This window comes from Thamnophis sirtalis, unplaced genomic scaffold (genome assembly GCF_051295495.1).
Source record: "Thamnophis sirtalis isolate CommonGarterSnake01/CBP01778 unplaced genomic scaffold, rThaSir2_p1.2 scaffold_6, whole genome shotgun sequence".
NCBI lineage: Eukaryota > Metazoa > Chordata > Lepidosauria > Squamata > Natricidae > Thamnophis > Thamnophis sirtalis.
Window position 1 is genome coordinate 52,479,188 of NW_028261386.1, and position 19,070 is coordinate 52,498,257.

General features: G+C 37.5%; 1 protein-coding gene across 3 annotated transcripts in view; it reads left to right on the forward strand.

Annotated features, from left to right (window-relative positions):
- CAPN13 (calpain 13) overlaps window positions 1–19,070 on the forward strand; it is a 92,927-nt gene that overhangs the window by 14,460 nt on the left and 59,397 nt on the right. For 2 of the 3 annotated variants that reach the window (XM_087717879.1, XM_087717877.1), the window contains exons 2-5: window positions 2,718–2,939; window positions 8,402–8,509; window positions 11,680–11,752; window positions 17,652–17,770. In XM_087717879.1, the coding sequence (XP_087574005.1) occupies window positions 2,718–2,939; window positions 8,402–8,509; window positions 11,680–11,752; window positions 17,652–17,770 (522 nt within the window). The remainder of the gene's footprint in view (window positions 1–2,717; window positions 2,940–8,401; window positions 8,510–11,679; window positions 11,753–17,651; window positions 17,771–19,070) is intronic. The other variant, XM_087717878.1, reaches the window with a different exon arrangement.

Below are 19,070 nucleotides of genomic sequence, written 5' to 3' on the forward strand. Positions count from 1 at the left end.
AACATGTATGAGATAACAGATATAAGTATAAACATGGACATGAGCACAGGAAATGGATACAAATAAATGGGGACAATAGGACAGGGATGGTAGGCACGCTGGTGCTCTTATGCATGCCCCCTTACAGACCTCTTAGGAATGGGGTGAGGTCCATGGTAGACAGTTTGAGGTTGAAGCTGTGGGGGTTTGAGGATGTAACAATAGAGTCGGGTGGAACATTCTAGGCATTGACCACTCTATTGCTGAAGTCATATTTTCTGCAATCGAGTTTGGAGCAGTTTACCTTGAGTTTGTATCTATTGTTTGCCCGTGTATTATTGCGGTTGAAGTAGTCATTAACAAGTAGGATGTTGTAGCAGAAAATTTTGTGTGCTATGCTTAGTAATTACTCATTAATATTTTAATTAATATTTAATTAATATTTAATTAATGAACTAATTACTGTTTTAATCAATAATTAACTAGTTAATTAGTAGTTACTAATCCAGCTAAACTAACAAAAAGCAGCTTCCTACAATCGCAAGTCTAAATACTATCTATCTTTGGCTAGTGTTCAGTCTTTTTTTCTCTAACAGGAAATTTTAAATGGCAGGAAATTCTACCTCTGACATTTGTTCATATGTCTCCAAACACCCTTTCTTATGAAGTCAATAAAGTTCTTCTGCAGCGCAGAGGAGAGCAACATGCCTTCTTTTTTTCACTTCACTTACTAAATTATTCCCAGTGTGTTAAACAATGTAATTAAGCATACATGCTCACATGCTAAAAGTTCTTTCTGTTCTTCACCAAGAGGGAGTGAAAAGAAAGATTGGGCATGTGTCAGCCCCCGTCTTCAAGCTCTGTTAGTTTTAATTTGGGCTGTGGAATTAGTCATCAGTTTTGCTGGAACTGCATTAGGAGAAATAGATCTTTGCATGCAGGGACTTGAGCTCTGTTGCAAATGAGTATTTGTTAAGGGGAAACCATTCTCTTGTCGTGTTATGCTACATTACATAAGATTTATATCTGTTGTAGGAGAAATAGAACCAGGAAAAGAATATTAATTCTTGGTGTCAGTGGAAGCTTAGTTTGGAATGTCATCCAATTTCATCTTTAAGAAGGAACTGCTTTCCTTATTTAAGTCAATGTAGAAACTAATTAATCAATTCGCGGGAAATGTACCTTTGTGGCAGAGAGCTAGTGCAAGATGCAAAATCAGCCTGCAAAGAAGCCAGATCTAAATGTGTTCTTTAAGGTGTGCAATAGGGGTGGGTTCCTGCCAGTTCTAACATCTTCTATAGAAGACATTTCACAAATCTACAGTGCCATTTAGAACCAGTTCCAGCTCCCTTCCCCTCGCCCGTCTGCACAACATCAAGATGAAGAGCGAGAGGAGGAATTCTGGGAGTTGAAGTCCACAAGTCTTAAAGCTGTCAAGTTTGAACACACCTGGGTTTTTTCTAAAGGGTTAGGGATGCAAGGGCCTTGTAACTTGATAGCTTTAAGGCTTGCATGCTTCAAATGCCAGAGTTTCTGAGCCAACATTTTGGTTGCTAAGCAAGAGCATTGTTAAGTGAGTTTCACCACATTTTACAAGTTGGCCACACCCACTCAGTCACATGACTGGCAAGCCACTCCCACCCAGTCACATGGCTGGCAAGCCACTCCCACAAAGCAGGCCACATCTACTGAAGAGGTTCTAAAAAAATTTGAAACCCACCACTGGTGTGCAACCACCTAGTTCATGGATGAGGGCTTAAAGAAGGGCTTAAAGAAGTTATCGGGGAAGCTTTGAAGTTGATGTGAATGCTCAGCTACATAAAGCAATCTTATATATACTCATTATTTTAGTTAGTTCAGAATTCATTTTCATCCAATCAGATTGTACCCAGTTAATTATCCCAGTGGTTTTACTTTTATTGGGCAAAGCATTTGTTGGCAGAAGCAGGTGGATTGAAAATCCAGATTTTATATTCATATGCATGAAATCCTGCTTGTAACAGATTCAATTTGGCATGCACATCATTCAATCATGGACAGAAACAATCAGAGATAACAATAAGATTTAATCATAGCTTATCTCATAAATGGCAGTTCATGCCTGCTGAAAAAAAGACAGGAAGAGACCAATGGAACAGCTTACCTTCAGAAGTTGTGGGTGCTCCATCACTGAACAGCCATTTCTCTTGAAAAATATAGGGTCTCCTGCTTGAGCAGAGGATTGGACTAGAATACCTCATGGTCCCTTCCAATTCTATTCTTCTATGTTCTAGATTAAAAGTGTTCCAACAGACTCTGCTTGAATTAATTCGCTAATAAATTAGAGATGGAGATCCTTATTATTTCCAAAAAGTGTGTATCTTAATCCTGATGTGAGTATTAACTCGCCTTATGGAATCTGCACAATTTTGCTTCTGTGACTGTGTGAAAGACTTGACACCATCCTCCAAAATTGTGAAATGCAACTCTGAGGTCCCCCAATGTCACCAATCCTTGAATTAAATTCCTAATCAATCATAAGGAAACTAAATTCTAGAAAAAGTGCCCACTATTGATTTTTCCTGATTTGAATGTTATTTTTTTACATTTTTCTGCATAAGATTACTGCACATTTCAGACAAACCTAGGTCCTCTTGATTTGATGATATAGGAGTGATCTTTTTTTCTCTTCAGTGAATTCCAGTTCTTAGATTTGTCAACTAATGAAATTCTTCTCCATTCCCCTTTTCTCATTAAAGGAAATAGACAAGAACCTGCTTTTCAAGCAAAATCAAGCAACTGAAGGAAGCCCAGCTTTCCCTTTGAAATTTAACAACCAGGACTTTGTTAAACTGCAAAACTACTGCCTGCATCAGGGCCTACTTTTTGAAGATGACACATTCCCAGCAAATAGTTATTCCATTGGACTTAATTTGTTTTCACAAGAGAAACTGAGAAAAGTACAGTGGTTGAGACCAAAAGTGAGTACTGATAAAACTTATGTGCCTTGGGGTATCTGTATATGTTTATAGTATATATGAGAATTATCTGCTTGGTGTAACATCCACTTCTAGGTTCTTGTTGCACAGAAAATACAGATGATAAGTACCTTCACAACCCATACTAAATCTAATCTACCTCTGCTCTACCTTAAAATATGTTTTCTTGCCGGCCCTCTTACAACAAGTGCAAATTCTGCTGTCTTCTTCCTGTCAGTTGCTCATTGAATTAAGTTCTTTATTTGATGTCAGCTTTCCAAAGGAAGAGTTTAGTTCCCCACTTTTTAGCCCATGAATCAGAATTAGAAAGATGAATCAAATTCTAAAGAGTGTTTCTCTAATCCAGGAATTAACAGTTTGATACCTACCAAATATTTTGGATTAATTCATCATTGGCTACATAGCCTGGGACTGTTAGGAACAGCATTCTTACTTTCTGAGCAATCTAACCAATTCTAACCTTTTTTCAATAGCCAAACTAGTTTCACTTAAATCCATCTTCATCTCAGTAATAAATTGCCCAGCTAAATATGCAAGTCTAAACTGCTTCTATGATTTACTCTGAATAGCCTATAGGTCATCTACATCAGTGATGGGATTCAGCCAATTCGCACCTATTCGGGAGAACCAGTTGTTAACTTTTTAAGCAGTTGGGAGAACCGGTCGTTGGAAAAAATCTCCTTTTGTTTTTTTCCACTTTACAGGGCTAATTCCTGTAAGGAAGGCAGAAAGGAAACATTCTGGTGTTGTTTCTAGCCTAATCTTTATTGCCCTGCTTACAGAAACTGCCTCTCCCATTAATCCTTATTACACTGTAACTGCTAAGGTGAAGCACCCATTGATATGAGTGATGTTGAGTTGGCCACGCCGACCCAGTCACATGACCACTGAGCCACACCCACCCAGCCATTCATTAGGGCAGAGAACCGGTTGTTAAATTATTTGAATCCCACCACTGATCTACATGTATCTCAATTGTTGTCTTCAGTTCTACATCCAGGCATACGTCTAACCATCCACGTGTCCATCCATTCATTCATTCAAATTCCTAAGCATAATGGAATTTAAAATGATTATAAAGTCAGCTGACCTGAAGGATCAGGTTGAGGACAGATCTTCTTGAAGATCTTTTTGGTCATTAAAAGTTAATACCATCTTAATGACACAACCAACATCATAAAGTCAGCCAATATATTTCAAATGGACAATGTTAATATAAGTAAAGCTTTGTAATATTGTCTGGACCACAAATTTTTTGTTTGGAGGAGCAGCAGGCATTAAATGGTAATATTTAAAAAAATCCTGGAAGAAAGTTAGTTAAAAAACAATCGTAATTTGGAAAATTCAAAGGATTTGGAATGAACGATAACTAGATTACTTTTGTGTTAGACATCTCCATCAGATTCTTGATTTTTGCCTACATGTGGTCAAAATTTGGCAAAGGCATTTTCTAGCTTGACTCTGCTACCAACAGCTATATTACTGCAGTTAAAATAACTTGACATAGCACTAGAAATTTCTGGAAGTTGAAAGGGGTGATAACTATTTTCAAATAATTAATAGTCAATTTTTACAAAAGGAACATTAAGTGGTCCAAGTGTAGCCTGTGTTCTAGAGTTAGGCTGCCTCTGTACACACATCTAATTGGGAGAAAGTTACATTGAACTTATGTCCGAGTATATGTGGTGTGGATAAGGAAGTGTAACAGGATACAACTATGTGGGTACACTTCCTTATTAGTATGGAATATCTCATTCATCTCCCATCACAGCATTTCCTTTTTCTTCTTTCTTAAAATTAATTAATAAAGTTTATAAGAGTCACTTTCCTGGCTGTTTTAGAAAATGAAGACAAATAGTGAAGCTCAGCTGCAGAGCAGAAGGTGTTTTGCATTTAAAAGGCTACATATGTGATTCTATACAAGGTAGTAGAATCTCAATGTTAATTTTAATTGAAAGCTTCAATGAGCAATTCCCTCAATTTTGCACAACAGTCGTGTTGTTTCTCAGATATTTTTTCTTTGTTTTCCCACCTGAAGATTGGTTTTTGAAAAGTGACAGTAAAGAAAGAAGAGTACCTTACTCTTCTAAGAAGTCTTTGCTTGTTTTGCATTTTCTGAGTCATGCCATATCTGGTTATTTAAGTGACAGATAACATTTTTTTAAAGTACTGTCACCCTTCCAGATCCAATGTGGCAGCTGAGAAGCAAAGCAGGTTTCAGTTTTATCTCATGCATTGACAAGAGAATTGCCAATTACATTCAGAGCCTGGACTCTTTGGAGCACAAAGCAGAAAGAACACAGCTTGATTTGCAGATGCCAGGCAATGCTGACAGCTTGGAGCAGCTTGTTTTGATTTGTAAAGCGAGCCAATTTAACAACAGGAATCCCCAAAGGGAGCAGGATTGGAACACAGAACGATCATTCCTGACACAGCCTGAGTTCCCCACTCTTTAGCCATAGATGTAAAGTGTTGGGATTTATTATATTTAAAAAGGTAATATTCACTTCAAATTGAGCCTGTGACTGTATTCCAGACAGTTTTTTTGAAATAGGTGTGGCACAGTTTTCTCCCAGGATTTTTTTCAACTAGCCAAATGCCTTGGAATTTCTTGATGGCTCCTAGCCAAATATTGACCAAGGCCAAATCTGCTTTACTTATGAGCTCAGTCATATGTCTATGGAGATTCTCAGTTATCCAGGTCATGGTTGTCCCAAAAGTGCTTTTTCAAAAGGCAACTGGACTTTGTTTTTCCTTGAAGATATTTCACTTCTCACCCAAGAAGCTTCTTGAATGAGAAGTGAAATGTCTTCAAGGAAAAACAAACAAAGTCCTTGCCTTTCGAAAAAGCTCAGCCATTGTTTGCAGGGGTTGTCACTTGCCAAAGTAAATTGGTTTAAAATTAAATTTCTTACAAAAACTGTAATCATTCATTCTAATTCTTGCAAAAGGCAACACATTCAGAAATGCATTGGAATGTACTCATAGTAAACCTGTATTGTTCTTAGAGTTCTCAGAATTGAATTGGAGTTGAGTCAGAATATGATGGAAGAAAGATGCCTTATTGCAGTTTGTGGGGGAAGATAGGAAATGTGGTCAGTGGGTGAAGAGCCCACCTATGGTTGAATTCATTGGAATTGAATAGACTAGAACCCCCATGAGTAGGCCATGAACTGGCCATAAAATTTGGTTCTGTGGCATGCATGGATGGGCACAAAACTGAAAGAAAATGCAGGTAACTGTTCTCGCTTACCAAATCATTCATTCACTGATCGGTCATTGAAGTTGAACAAGGAGAGATTCAACCTGGAAATAAGGAGAAATTTTCTGACAGTGAGAGCAATCCACCAATGGAACAGCTTGCCTTCAGAAGTTGTGGGAGCTTCATCACTGGAAGCTTTCCAGAAGAGACTGGACTGGCATTGGTCAGAAATAGTGTAGGGTCTCCTGCTTGGGAGGAGGTTGGACTAGATGACCTACAAGATCCCTTCTAATTCTCTTAATCTGAATCCTACAGACAAGAAGCATGGAAAAGTAGAGCTGAGGTATGCGTTAGCTTGTTTTAGCAGCCTTGATTAGAATTTCTGGCTATCTTTGTATTAGTTAATAGGTGTGGGACGAGAAGGAGGTGTTTGGGTCTTTTGTTTCTTTCCTTGAACTTTGGTTGCTTTCTTTCCATTAGAAACTGAAACCACAAGAATTCAAGATAACTCCTAGAGGCATGGCCATGGCACTCTGCATTCCGATGAGTCAGGCATAAACAGTCACAATGAGATAACAACCTTGCATAAACTATTCAAGAAAGGAAGCAATCTAAAGTGGAAAAAAGCAAATAATTTAAACAGATCCACCCCTTCATTGCACTAGACTAGAGAAACAAGAATAAAAAATAGACAATGTTCCACCCCAAAAGCAAAGAGGGAAGAAACAATGCCCTGGTCATGGCTGGTAAGGCAAGCTGCCAAACCAAACAGCCATAAAACTCCATTCCTCGACACACTGATGATGTTACATGGCCTACTAATGAAATGTTTCCAGGAAGAGACACAAACTCAAAGAACACTGAGAACTGAACAACTCAGCCTCGAGCTACATCAGTTCTCCACAATGGCAGACACATATTACGTCAACGATTTGCCCATAATCAAAACCATACAATCCTGTATGTTATGCTTAAAATTTGAAATACCATCTTTTAAAAATCTAGAATACCTTGATGTAGAAATTTGATACTAGTTACTTCCATCCAATAGGCAAAAATCTGGTCCTTTGATATTTTTTCACTTTAACACTGATCAAATAGCTAATTTACTGATGAGAATTAAAAAAAAGATGCCTTTGAATCAAACTGAATTCCTGATAACCCTGCAGTTTTTCTCAGCCATAATATGGAAGATTTGCCAGGGCTTCTTCCAGGATGGTTTTTCAGTTTCCCGCATAGCCTATAGTTCTGATATTCTCTGATCATTTACCATTCAAGAATTTACCTGGCCTGATCTTGCTCAGCTTCCTTACAAGACCACCCTGCTGACACATCTTTGCTATGCATGCACAGTTCATTTCACTTTTTAAACATCCTCATGGCATGATTAAGTACATTCCAATCCATGCAGTGATTGCTACTGGTTTAAGACCAGTCTTAGTGCCTTCCAGGGAGTTGGATTATAACTCCTAGAATCCCAAGCAGAGTGGCCAAAGGCTAGAGAGAATTAGACTCCTTCCTTTTTAGTATCAGTGGATGCTTAAGAACTCTTTCCTTTCATTTTAGTCTCTTCTGGGCCTTTGGCCATTTGAAGAATTTGGAAACATAGAAGTGAAAGAGAGACAGGGGTTGTTAATCTTTTTGCCAACTATGGCAGCTTGATTGGCAGATGTTAGCAGTAAACTAGCTGGATTTTATACCAGCTAAATTAACTCTTAATTTATTTTAAACCTGAAAATCACATAAAATACTGGATGGGGATTACTATAAATGTGTGTTAAAATATAATAGATTTCTAGCTAAATTAAGCTAAATGGTATTATTGATTTTTATTTAATCTATTTTTAGAAACATTTTAAGTGACCAAGCCCCTTAATTAGTGTAACCCCCCATGGTGTATTGTATCTGCCATCAAAATCTTCCATCAATTAGCTTCCCTGTTTGAACCTCAACTATTCATATGTTTCATTCATCTGTTCTGAACTTTCATGACTGGGCTTCAGTCTGAAGGCCAGAAGTTTAGATAAGTTGATAAGCTTCTATTAACTGTTTGATTTGGATTGATCTTTCATGACCATCACTGTTTTTAAAAAGTGCCCATTAATATTGGGGTTTTAAAAGTGTTTTTGCATGTTGTAAGCTATCCTGAGTTGCATTGTTGAAATGAGTGGCCACAAAAACAGAAAGAATGAATAAATGAATGAATAATAAAGTGGGTGTGATTTGTCTCCTTTTGCAATAGTTTATGGATGATGGATTAAGGAAAGAAGGAATATGTTTTAATGTCTCTATCATAATATCTTATACAAAAGTATCCTTCATAAGCACTATCCGTAGCAACTTACTTCAGGTTTGTCAAATGTCTAAATCGCTCACCCTCTCTCTTTCTCCTCCTTTTACAGTCCACTGGAGTACCACAATCTAGGAAAATAAAGCTTAACGTACTACCCACCATAGAAAAGGTTAATAAAATCACAAGGGATTTTCTGACAAGTTTTCTAAAGAAGACTGAATTGTGCCTTGAGAAAATAAAACTGACCTCAGGGTAATGAGTCATGCCCTTTTTAAAAAGGTCTCCTGCTGGAGAAACTGAATTGGTGCAAATGCTAACATCACAGGCTGTTGCTTCTTCTTCTCAGACATCAATTACAATTCAAAATCCGCACCAAATTTATTCAGATAAATAAGTAGTGACATGACTTTAATGAAGGAGTCACAGTCAGGAAATGTTACTCCACGTCTTCTTGAGCTGAGGGAATGCAGCTTTTACTTTGGGATATTGAGTATGTAGCCAAAAAAGCTCAGTAATGCTCATTTTAAGAACACATCAAATTTTATTACTTACAGTGAAAGAGAAATAGAATTAAATAGTTATGAGTCCAGCTTCCTAATTCTATTGATTGATAGTGATGGAGATGATGAATTGATGCTTGGAGGTAAATAGCTTTATGTGCTGAGGGATATGCTTTTCTGGATTGCACTCCAGTAAAGAAGTAGGATCAGGACAAACCTTGGATGGAACAAGGGGGAAATGTTTTTAAACATGCATATTTATATTTCTACATCATTAATTAAACATTATGAGTATTTTCCATGTGTTTAAAATTATTCCCATATCAAACATTAAAGCAAAAAATAAATAACTAACCTGAAATAGAGGATTATTGAATGAATATCCCAAAGATGTTTTTTCAAAAGGCAACTGGACTTTCTGTTTTTTCTTTGAAGATGTTTTGCTTCTCATCAATTCATTCTCGTTTCACATTCATTCTTGGATAAGAAGCAAAACATCTTTAAAGAAAAAAACAGAAAATCCAGTTGCCGCTTGAAAAAACACCTTTGGGACAAACATGACCTGGATGACTGAGAATATCCATAGACATTGAATAAGGCCACACTTGGAATACTGCATTCAGTTTTGGTCACCATGATGTAGAAAAGATGTAGAGACTCTAGAAAGAGTGCAGAGAAGAGCAACAAAGATGATTAGGAGACTGGAGACTAAAACATATGAAGAACGGTTGCAGGAACTGGGTATGTCTAGTTTAATAGAAAGAAGGACTAGGGCAGACATGATAGCAGTGTTCAATATCTCAGGGGCTGCCACAAAGAAGAGGGAGTCAAACTATTCTCCAAGGCACCTGAGGGCAGAACAAGAAGCAATGGGTGTAAACTAATTAAGGGGAGAAGCAACTTAGAACTGAGAAGAAATTTCCTGACAGTTAGAACAATTAATCAGTGGAACAGCTTGCCTCCAGAAGTTGTGAATGCCCCAACACTGGAAGAAGATGTTGGATAGCCATTTGTCTGAAATGGTATAGGGTTTCCTGCCTAGACAGTGGGTTGGACTAGAAGACCTCCAAGGTCCCTTCCCAGTCTGCTATTGTATTGTATTGTATTGATACTCAGTCTTATTAGGGTAGAATCTAAACCTGTTCCTTCTCATGCAAACTTTACCTAACTTCAGACAATGAGACAGAAGCTCAATCATCAGTTGGCCTAGGATTGAGATATGCCATTAGGTATATTGTGCATATTGATGATACCTGACTCCATGCTGTCAGAGTCTCTTATTCAATGACCTAATTTAGAGGCTAAACAGAAGAAATAAAAGTGTTGACCATTGAAGAACCTCATAAAGCAAGATCCTAAGGTACATTTTCTCCTCTTTATTAATACTAACTAAAACTGACTACAGAGAATGGTGTAGAACCATACTAGCATTCAAACACAGTACAAGGGATAAAGAAGGATTGGGAGAATCAGGTCACAAGCCAGATATTCACTAGCATAATCAATGGCATCCTCTGTACTACATGCAGGGTTGAAACCTGACTGAAAGGGTCTAGATAAGCTACTCCCACCAGGCACTACCATCAGCTCCATAAACTTGCCTGAAAAGGGAAGGTTGGGGACTAATTATAAATTATCTAACACTATTGGGTACAGTATTGTTTATTGATAAGGAGTAATACCACCATTTTTTTCAGAACAGATGAAACCTCATTAAATAATGAATTTATCATTGTTTGGACCCAACCACATGTTGCCTTCCCCAAAACACCCCCCCCCCAAAAGGGAGCATGGGTCTAATATGCAAACACCCACACTGGCTGCCTATAGTATTATTCCCATGTGATTCACAGGCTTAAGTACTTTCCAGGTGGCCGAGCAGGACCTCACCTCAGACATCAAAGCAGGACTTGACTGGGTGGCATACAACTCAGAATCTTTCCTTTAAGTTAGAGCAATATAAACCTGTGTGGCTTTCCAAGGAGGGTGGGGGTGGGAATACTACTCTTGATGAGTCCCTGACAGTTAATTAAATTGACTAGGAAAGATGTGAAAGAGTAATCACTGAGGTTTTTTGCAGATATCTGTTTTTTTTTTAAGAAATAAAAAGCAGTGAGACTAACAGCGGATGTCTAGATAAATAATTTCTTGCCGTAGGTAACAAGGCTCAGCTGGATAACTCCAGCAGTTTCTTTCAAGTCCAGTAAACAAAGTTGCTAAAACACACTGAGCGCTCCATTTTTGATGTAATGCAATAACTTCAAATGGAATGAAGTACATTCTAAATCTCTTTCTTCTAGTATAATTCATTAAACTGGATTACACATTGGTAAAAGAAGTTGGAAGTTTTTGTAACAAGAAACACACCTCTTCTAAAGTATTTCTTTGGTGCATACATCTCAGTGGCAGCCATAGTTTCCAAATGCATGTCTAGTTTCAAAACAGTCTGCAGAGATGATGAGAGTATGCATATACCGTTTTAGATCTTCAGGTCTTTGGATTTTCAAGATGAACATGTAGGTACAGTATGAAAATCACTTCCAATTGAATATATGTTTTCTACTTCTCTGAGTCTCTTAACCAGGGCCCACAGGACTTCTCTTTTTTATTTAAATTGAAGTCCTGGCAGTAGTTAGGATAAATAATTATTTATATTACTGATAATAATTCAGTAAATAATTCATTAATCAAGAATAAATAAATATTGGTTTTCACTTTCCATCAAAGGAACGGGTCAGAAATCCATGTTTATTCGTGGATGGAATAAGCCGATTTGATATTCTTCAAGGACAAAAAATAGGTAAGCCATTGAATATTTAAGTAATAAGAGTATGAGTTTGGAAATATCCCTGGTTGCCTGGTTCTACTCTTTCTTCATTAAAGGTTTTCAGAGGATCTTATGTATTCATGAAATGTTCTCATAATGGTCAAAACTATTCCTAGGAGAAATAGGACATAAAACAATAGCTCCCTAGAAGAATCTGTGTTGGGAAATTACCAGCTAGGCAAGGAGGGATCAAATGGGGAGTTAGCCTTCAGTTATTGCGCAGATGCCCAGAGACCTAGGATTGATCCTACCCCCCACCCCCATTCCATGAAACTTTATGTTTCTTCCCAACTGTCTGAGTAGAGTCTTGTACTATAGGTATAATACAATAAAGTGGCCAATTTCTACCTTTCACACCTTCATCTGATTGCTTACAACTGGCAATTTGTGACTTCCAGCAATTTGTATTAAGAGGGATGATATTTTTGATAATGGACATAGGATGTAACGATTATGAATAGAATACATTGATAAACTTTCTGTTAATTTGCATAATCCAGACTGAGTCATATGCCATATATTATCACAGCATATTCTATAATTTCACTTTGCATTGTAGAAAGTGCTGCTTCCCCTACCCGCAACCCCCTCTTCAGGATCATGACAAAACCTGTATTCTACCATTTTGAGATAAGGGAGGAAATCTCTATTCACTGTCTACTTTCCCTATTTTTTATTTTATTTTATGGTCCTCTTTGAGCCTATCTTACTTGTGTTTTGATACCCACCCTGTCTTTTGAACAGGGCTCTATTGACATGGTGTTAAGTGGAAGAGAACAGAACTTGGTCCAGGAAGCAATCTCACCAAAGTTAAGCTGTCTGAAGCCTACTGATTTCAGAGGGAGATTTAAGCATACATTTAATTTTATGCTCTGAATTTCATTCATCAGCTTTGTAATAAATACAAAACAGCAGAAAACAGGTGCTAGAGTTTGATAAGTGAAAAGAAAAGCTGATGGAGTATTAACTATTAGCAGAGAAAGCATAGTTCCAAATAGGAAACCGATGATGTGTGACGGATGTGTTTTGGAAAAAAAAGAAAATTAAGGTTTGATTAGGAGAGGTTTAAAGAGAAGAAAGATGGTTTGGCTGATAAAGCAAGACAGTGCAAAGAAGCAAGGCAAATGACAAGGGAAGAAAAAAATGAATAGGATATGGATGAAAGAAAATGTGTTAAGAACAGGCTTGTGGGGAGATGATGGCAGTGGGTTGGGATAAGGGAATAAAGTTACCACAATATAATAACAAACCTGAGAGAGAGAACACATAGAAATACAACATATATGCACACTTCAAACCCAAAAATACATTAAGGCCGAAGCTTGTTTACCCCAAGGATAAAACAAACACAAACTGAGCAATGTGGTATGTGCAGCACAATGCAGTGACCCATGTGTAGATCTGTACATTGGGGAAACAAAACAACCACTTCATAAAAGTCTGGCACATCATAAGACCCATCAGGACAAGATTCAGCAGTCCATCTGCATTTAAAGGACAAAGGCCACTCTTTTGAAGAGCGCAAAGTCCACATTTTGGACAGAGAAGACTGCTGGTTTGAAAGAGGGATCAAAGAGGCAATCTATGTCAAAATTGAACAACCCTCTCTCAACAGATGGCATCATCTATAGCCAGTCTACAACACAGTCATTTCAATAGTTTCAAGAAGGCTCCATATTCATTTGCACTACTCAGATGACCGTCTCGACACAGATGAACCTCAAGATGGCCTCAATGACCCTCTAAAAGAATGTAAATAACTAGTTGTCTGCAAGGAATATAAATCCTTCCACTCCCTACCATCTGGTCAGAGTTGAAGAAGTTTCTTGGATGAGAAGCAAAATGTCTTCAAGGGAAAACCAGAAAATCCAGTTGCCTCTTGGAAAAGCACCTTTGAGATGATAGAAACCAGTGGTGAATCTGTGCAGAAATGGGAAAAGTGTGCAAAAGACTTCCAAAAACCTTATCCTAAATAACTGGAGAGAATCCAAATTATTGTTTTATTTGCTGGACCCAATGCTTGAGGTGGCAAAGAGACCTGATGTAAAATTACTATATATTGTTTCTACACATGCAGTATAGTTACACATATATACTATACACATGTGCAATAAAATGCAACAGGCAGTGACATAGATCAATGATAAGGTTTCTCAACCTTGACAACTTTTAGATATATGGACCTCAGTTCCCAGAGGTTAGCCTTCACAGGTGGTCCAGACAAGAAACATCAATCATGAATATTGACACTATCTTTATTGCAAGATTATTGTAACAGAATCTTGCAGGTCTAAACATGCATCTCCTCCCCACCCTTCACCTCATTTTTCAGTCCAAGAAAGCTGGCTCATTGGGCAATTATGGGAATTGAAGTCCACATATTTTAAATTTGCTAAACCTTAAAGTTGGTAAGTTTGTTCAATAGTAAGGAAGGTCAGATAACAATTTCCTGTAAGGTAAAGATAAAGTTTCCCCTCGCACATATCTGCTAGTTGTTCCTGACTCAAGGGGGTGGTGCCCATCTGTATTTCAAAGTCAAAGTCTTCTTTGTCTGAAGACGTCTCCATGGTGATGTGGCTGGCATGACTAGACAGTGAAGGTGCATGGAGCACTGTTCTCTTCCCACCAAAGGTGGTTCCTATTTTTTCTACTTGCATTTTTACATGCTTTCGAACTGTTAGACTGGCAGAAGCTGGGACAGGTAATAGGACCTCATTTCATTACACGGCACTAGGGTTTCAAACTGCCGACCTTTCTGCTTGACAAACTCAGCATCTTAGCCACTGGAAACATCCCTTCAAAACAATTTTCTGAGGACTCCATAAATTCAGAATATGAAGACCCTTCAAAAGGTGATTTGGTATGCATTCTTTATAGTTTATTGGAGAATATACATGATAAGGATATACCAGACATTTAGTTATTCTTGGGGTCTAAGAATAACTAAAGACATGAGCCTTTCTCTCCAATCAAGGAAGGAAGCCCTGGAACTCTCAGTAATCTCTAGTTATATAATTAGTTTACTTTAGTTTACTTTATTGTCATTGCACCTTGTACAACGAATTAAATGTGATCTTCAGCGTACAATGACAGTTCAGGTTGGAGTTGTTAAGGAATCATATGCAGTCATTAAGCACATCATCAAATCCTCACATTAGAAAGTTAACTGTTATCTTAACATTATTATCTCATATATAATTATATATAATGTATATGTAGAACATTATGCATCTAAATATATTTGAGAAACTAAATATACAGCATATCTGTTTCAAACTAAAAGCACTTCAAGTGGCAAACAGCATGCTAAAGCAATAATGCCTTCGACAAAAAATGAAGAGATCATGTACTCAGAGTGATAAACGACAGCCTTCTTCCAGCGGACCAAGGATAGAGTAAATGAAAAGCAAACAACAGCAAGGAAAACAAGAAAATTGTCTTCATGAAAGATGACCTGGATATGCAAGGCATATTAGCAGCTGAAGTGGAAAAGAAAAAAGTATGTGTGGCAAACAAAAAAAATGGAAGGAACAACAGCTTGGATCCTGGAAGTAAATGAAATGAGAATTAAAAGTGCTTCCTTACACACACACACACACACACACACAGACACACACACACACACAAACACACAACTACGAGAAAGTTAGGAAGCTAATTGAATTCCAAATATTGATAGCTCCCCTCAAACTTTCTTGTGACAGGTGCACATTCTGAGAATTTCCCTAAGTGTTCCAGGCAGAAATGTCAGCCGGGTAGCATATATATATATGAACCTGTGCTGTATTACATATTAGGCAGTTGTGTTAGGCTAACACAACTGCCTAATATGTAATACAGCACAGGTTCAAATCCCGGTAAGGGTATGGCTAGCTGATGAGAGCTAAATAGCTTGAAATAGATCTATACTAGTCTCCCTTTATTTATTTATCAGCACAAATGCAACACAAATGTAACAAAGGCAACAGTAAAAATAATGGCTTTCTGTCTGAATGATCTCCTGGGGTGAGCCGATAGACAGAGATGCTTCCTCCCATATTTGGGCATACCAGGGGTTGTGACACAATACATACACACACACACACACACACACACACACATATTAATATATGATATAAATTAATGCTAGCTGCCTGGCTGACATTTCTGCTTGGAACACGTAGGGAAATTCTCAGAATGTGCACCTGTCACAAGAAAGTTTGAGGGGAGCTATCAATATTTGAAATTCAATTAGCTTCCTAACTTTCTCAAAGGTGTGTGTGTGTGTGTGTGTGTGTGTATTCCACCCAAGTTATCCTTGTTCTCCTAGTTTACACAGATGGATAAGTTCAGGCTCTTTTTTAAGAGCCAAACTAGAAAATAAGCAGAATAAAGTGGAACCTCTGGTCACGACCGTAATCGGCTCCAGGACTTCGGTTGCAACCTGATTTGGTGGTGACCAGAAGCAAGATGGACTGTGCATGCACATACAAGAAAAATTTGTGCAGAAGGGGAAATTGCTGTGGCAGGGAAAATTGCTGTGGCTGTGTTTGATCGCCACCCGAGGATTTGTTCACAACCAGAGTGAAACATTTAGTGGATTTTTTGGTTGGCACCTGATTTGCTCATAGTCAGAAGCATTCGTGACCCAAGGTTCTACTATATACCAGATTTTTTTTTATGTCAACATCATTAGGACCTAAAATTTAAGGAAAAGTGAAGACTAACAGAGGCAGTTTCATTCATTTTCTGAATTATTTTCAAAAGCAGATATCTCTCCCTCTCCCCTTCTTCCCTCTGTCTCTCTCTCCCTGTGTGTTTCTCTGTGTGTGTAAGTTCTAATTTGTAACATTGAAAATTATAATTTTTCTGCTCCTAAAACACATATCTGGGAAAAGTATTTGAATATATAATAATGTGATAAGATATTTGGAAAAAATAATTTGAAAGGTTGACTCAGATATGACATTCATCAGATAAGATACTGCATAAAATAATTGCAGAGTAACTGAGAGTTGTTTCAGTAAGAATAAAATAAATAACTTCCCAAGAAATATTTTATTCAAGGGCGTACAGAATACCTGGGGTTGGGGTCATGGTCTCACCACACCAACACTTCCAAACCGGAAATAAACTTTTTGGAAAAAATTCCATTCAGTAAATAATATCTAATTGTTAGAACTGGGAAAATATAGAACTGGGCAAATATAGAAACAGGCAATTTTTATGAGGTATATAAAAGAGCCATATCACACTGGAGAGCACATGCTTTGCAAGGAAAGTGTAATGACTCCTCTCCTAACTTGAGAAGGTAAAGACTGTTAAAATGGATTATTTCAAAAGGAACCTTTAATCAGGCAGGATGGAAACCATTAGAGGCAAAGCAGCATCTGAAAACCTTTAGGCCATGCAAATGGAATTAAGCTGATAATGTCCCCCCCTTTGTCCGAATGCAGATTCTGACCAATACACAAGTGTGAAGATGCTTCCTTAACTCTTCTGCCCTGGGAGTCAATAAAACACACGTTCCCATGGCTATCTTTAGTTAGACATTAAAGTAAGATATCCCACATGGTTATCATAAACATCCCTCCAGAGATGTTGGGACCTTCGGTCTTCTGGTGACAGGAAACCAGTTGTAAAACACAGTTGTTACAGATGTAGCTAATGATTTAACTCCGAGGCTCCCCTCCTCCCTATTGAATGACAGTATCACTTTTAGGGATCTGACAGAAAGAAAGAATTAATCTCTTGCTGATTTCCCAGCATGTTCCAGACATGTTGGAAAAATCAACATTCTACAAACCTGAAGACCCAAAGTTGAACTAATAGTGAGTTTTGGAGAGGAAGTTGTGTATGAGAACTTTTGTAATTTATCATTCATTTCTTTAAGGTGACTGTTGGGTTTTAGCAGCTCTGGGCGCTTTGACCCAACAACAGCAGTTCCTGGAAAATGTGATTCCTAAAAACCAAGGATTTAATCACACTTATGCAGGGATCTTTCATTTTCAGGTATGTGATGCAAAATGTTGCAGTTTCTTTTTCAACTTTTCTAAAACCTAGAGCTTGGATGACAGCACTTATTTCTTACTAAAGAATTATTAAAGATCAAAATATCTTTAAATGCAAGTATTGCAACAAAATAAGCACTATTATCAGTATATTAATTAAGATGTGCAAAAAAGATGCATACAGAAAAATGTTAAGTTGCATACTTATATCAAATGAGGATTTTTTTTTCAGAATAGTAAAATATTCACTACAACCGTTTTTAGCCACTGGTGTATAAATACTATTCGATGTACAATAGAACAAGTCATGTCAGATTCTCCACGATAATCAATTCCACGTATTATATTTAGTTCTGAGTATTATATATGGCTTGCTTTGTAAGTATTATATATGGCTGAGTATTATATATGGCTTGCTGATTCCAATATAGATACAAAATACTCTGCTAGGAAGTACTTCATGACCGGCACTTGGTTGGAAGCAACCTATTCTTATTAAGAAGCAGAATCTATAAATGCTATCTGAAACCATTTTTTCACTGCCTTCTTATCAGCAGCTCAATACACCTGGATCTATTGTAGGTCTCAGAAATCCAACACAGCAGTGTTGTCCAAAATGTCTATCTGTCTTACGCAGAGTTTATTTGGCTTCTATACAGTTTTAACAAGTAAAGCAAAAGCAGGGATAGCAACAGCATCTTATTGGCACATTTTACTTGTCAATATCTAAGTCCATCTCAGCCAGAGTAGAGTCTTCACATATCCTGGTACTACCTTGCTCTAATAAACAGTTGAGGTCATCTGTCACTGAGGTCATGGAGGCTTGCTGCGCATGTCTGTACGTAACCTTTCCTCTCTCTTTACATCTGGTTCTACTAATTAGGTGAGCTCATAGGTATTCAAGGTAACCAGATACTGAGATCATGGCATTTTATTGCACATGTCTTTACCAAACGTTTCCTCTATTCCTACAATCTATATTTCTTCCTGCAAGATCAAACTGAAGCAAAGAAAAACAACCTCTAAATCAAAAGCTCTTCTCTGTAATATTTTTATATTATCTCTTCAAAGTTTCAGGTAACAACTAGTAACTGCTAATTGGTTTTTGTGCAACTTTGTGAAGAATGTTCTTTTTTTAAAACAAATAAAATAAAAAATAAAGAAATCTACTTACCTATCTACCTTTGCTACATGCATCCCCGGGACACTATTTTCTTTCAGGGTAAGCAATCTTATGTTGAGTGCACATAAGATACAAGAAACACTAAACCAAAGGAATTAAAAAGCATGCGATAAGACAA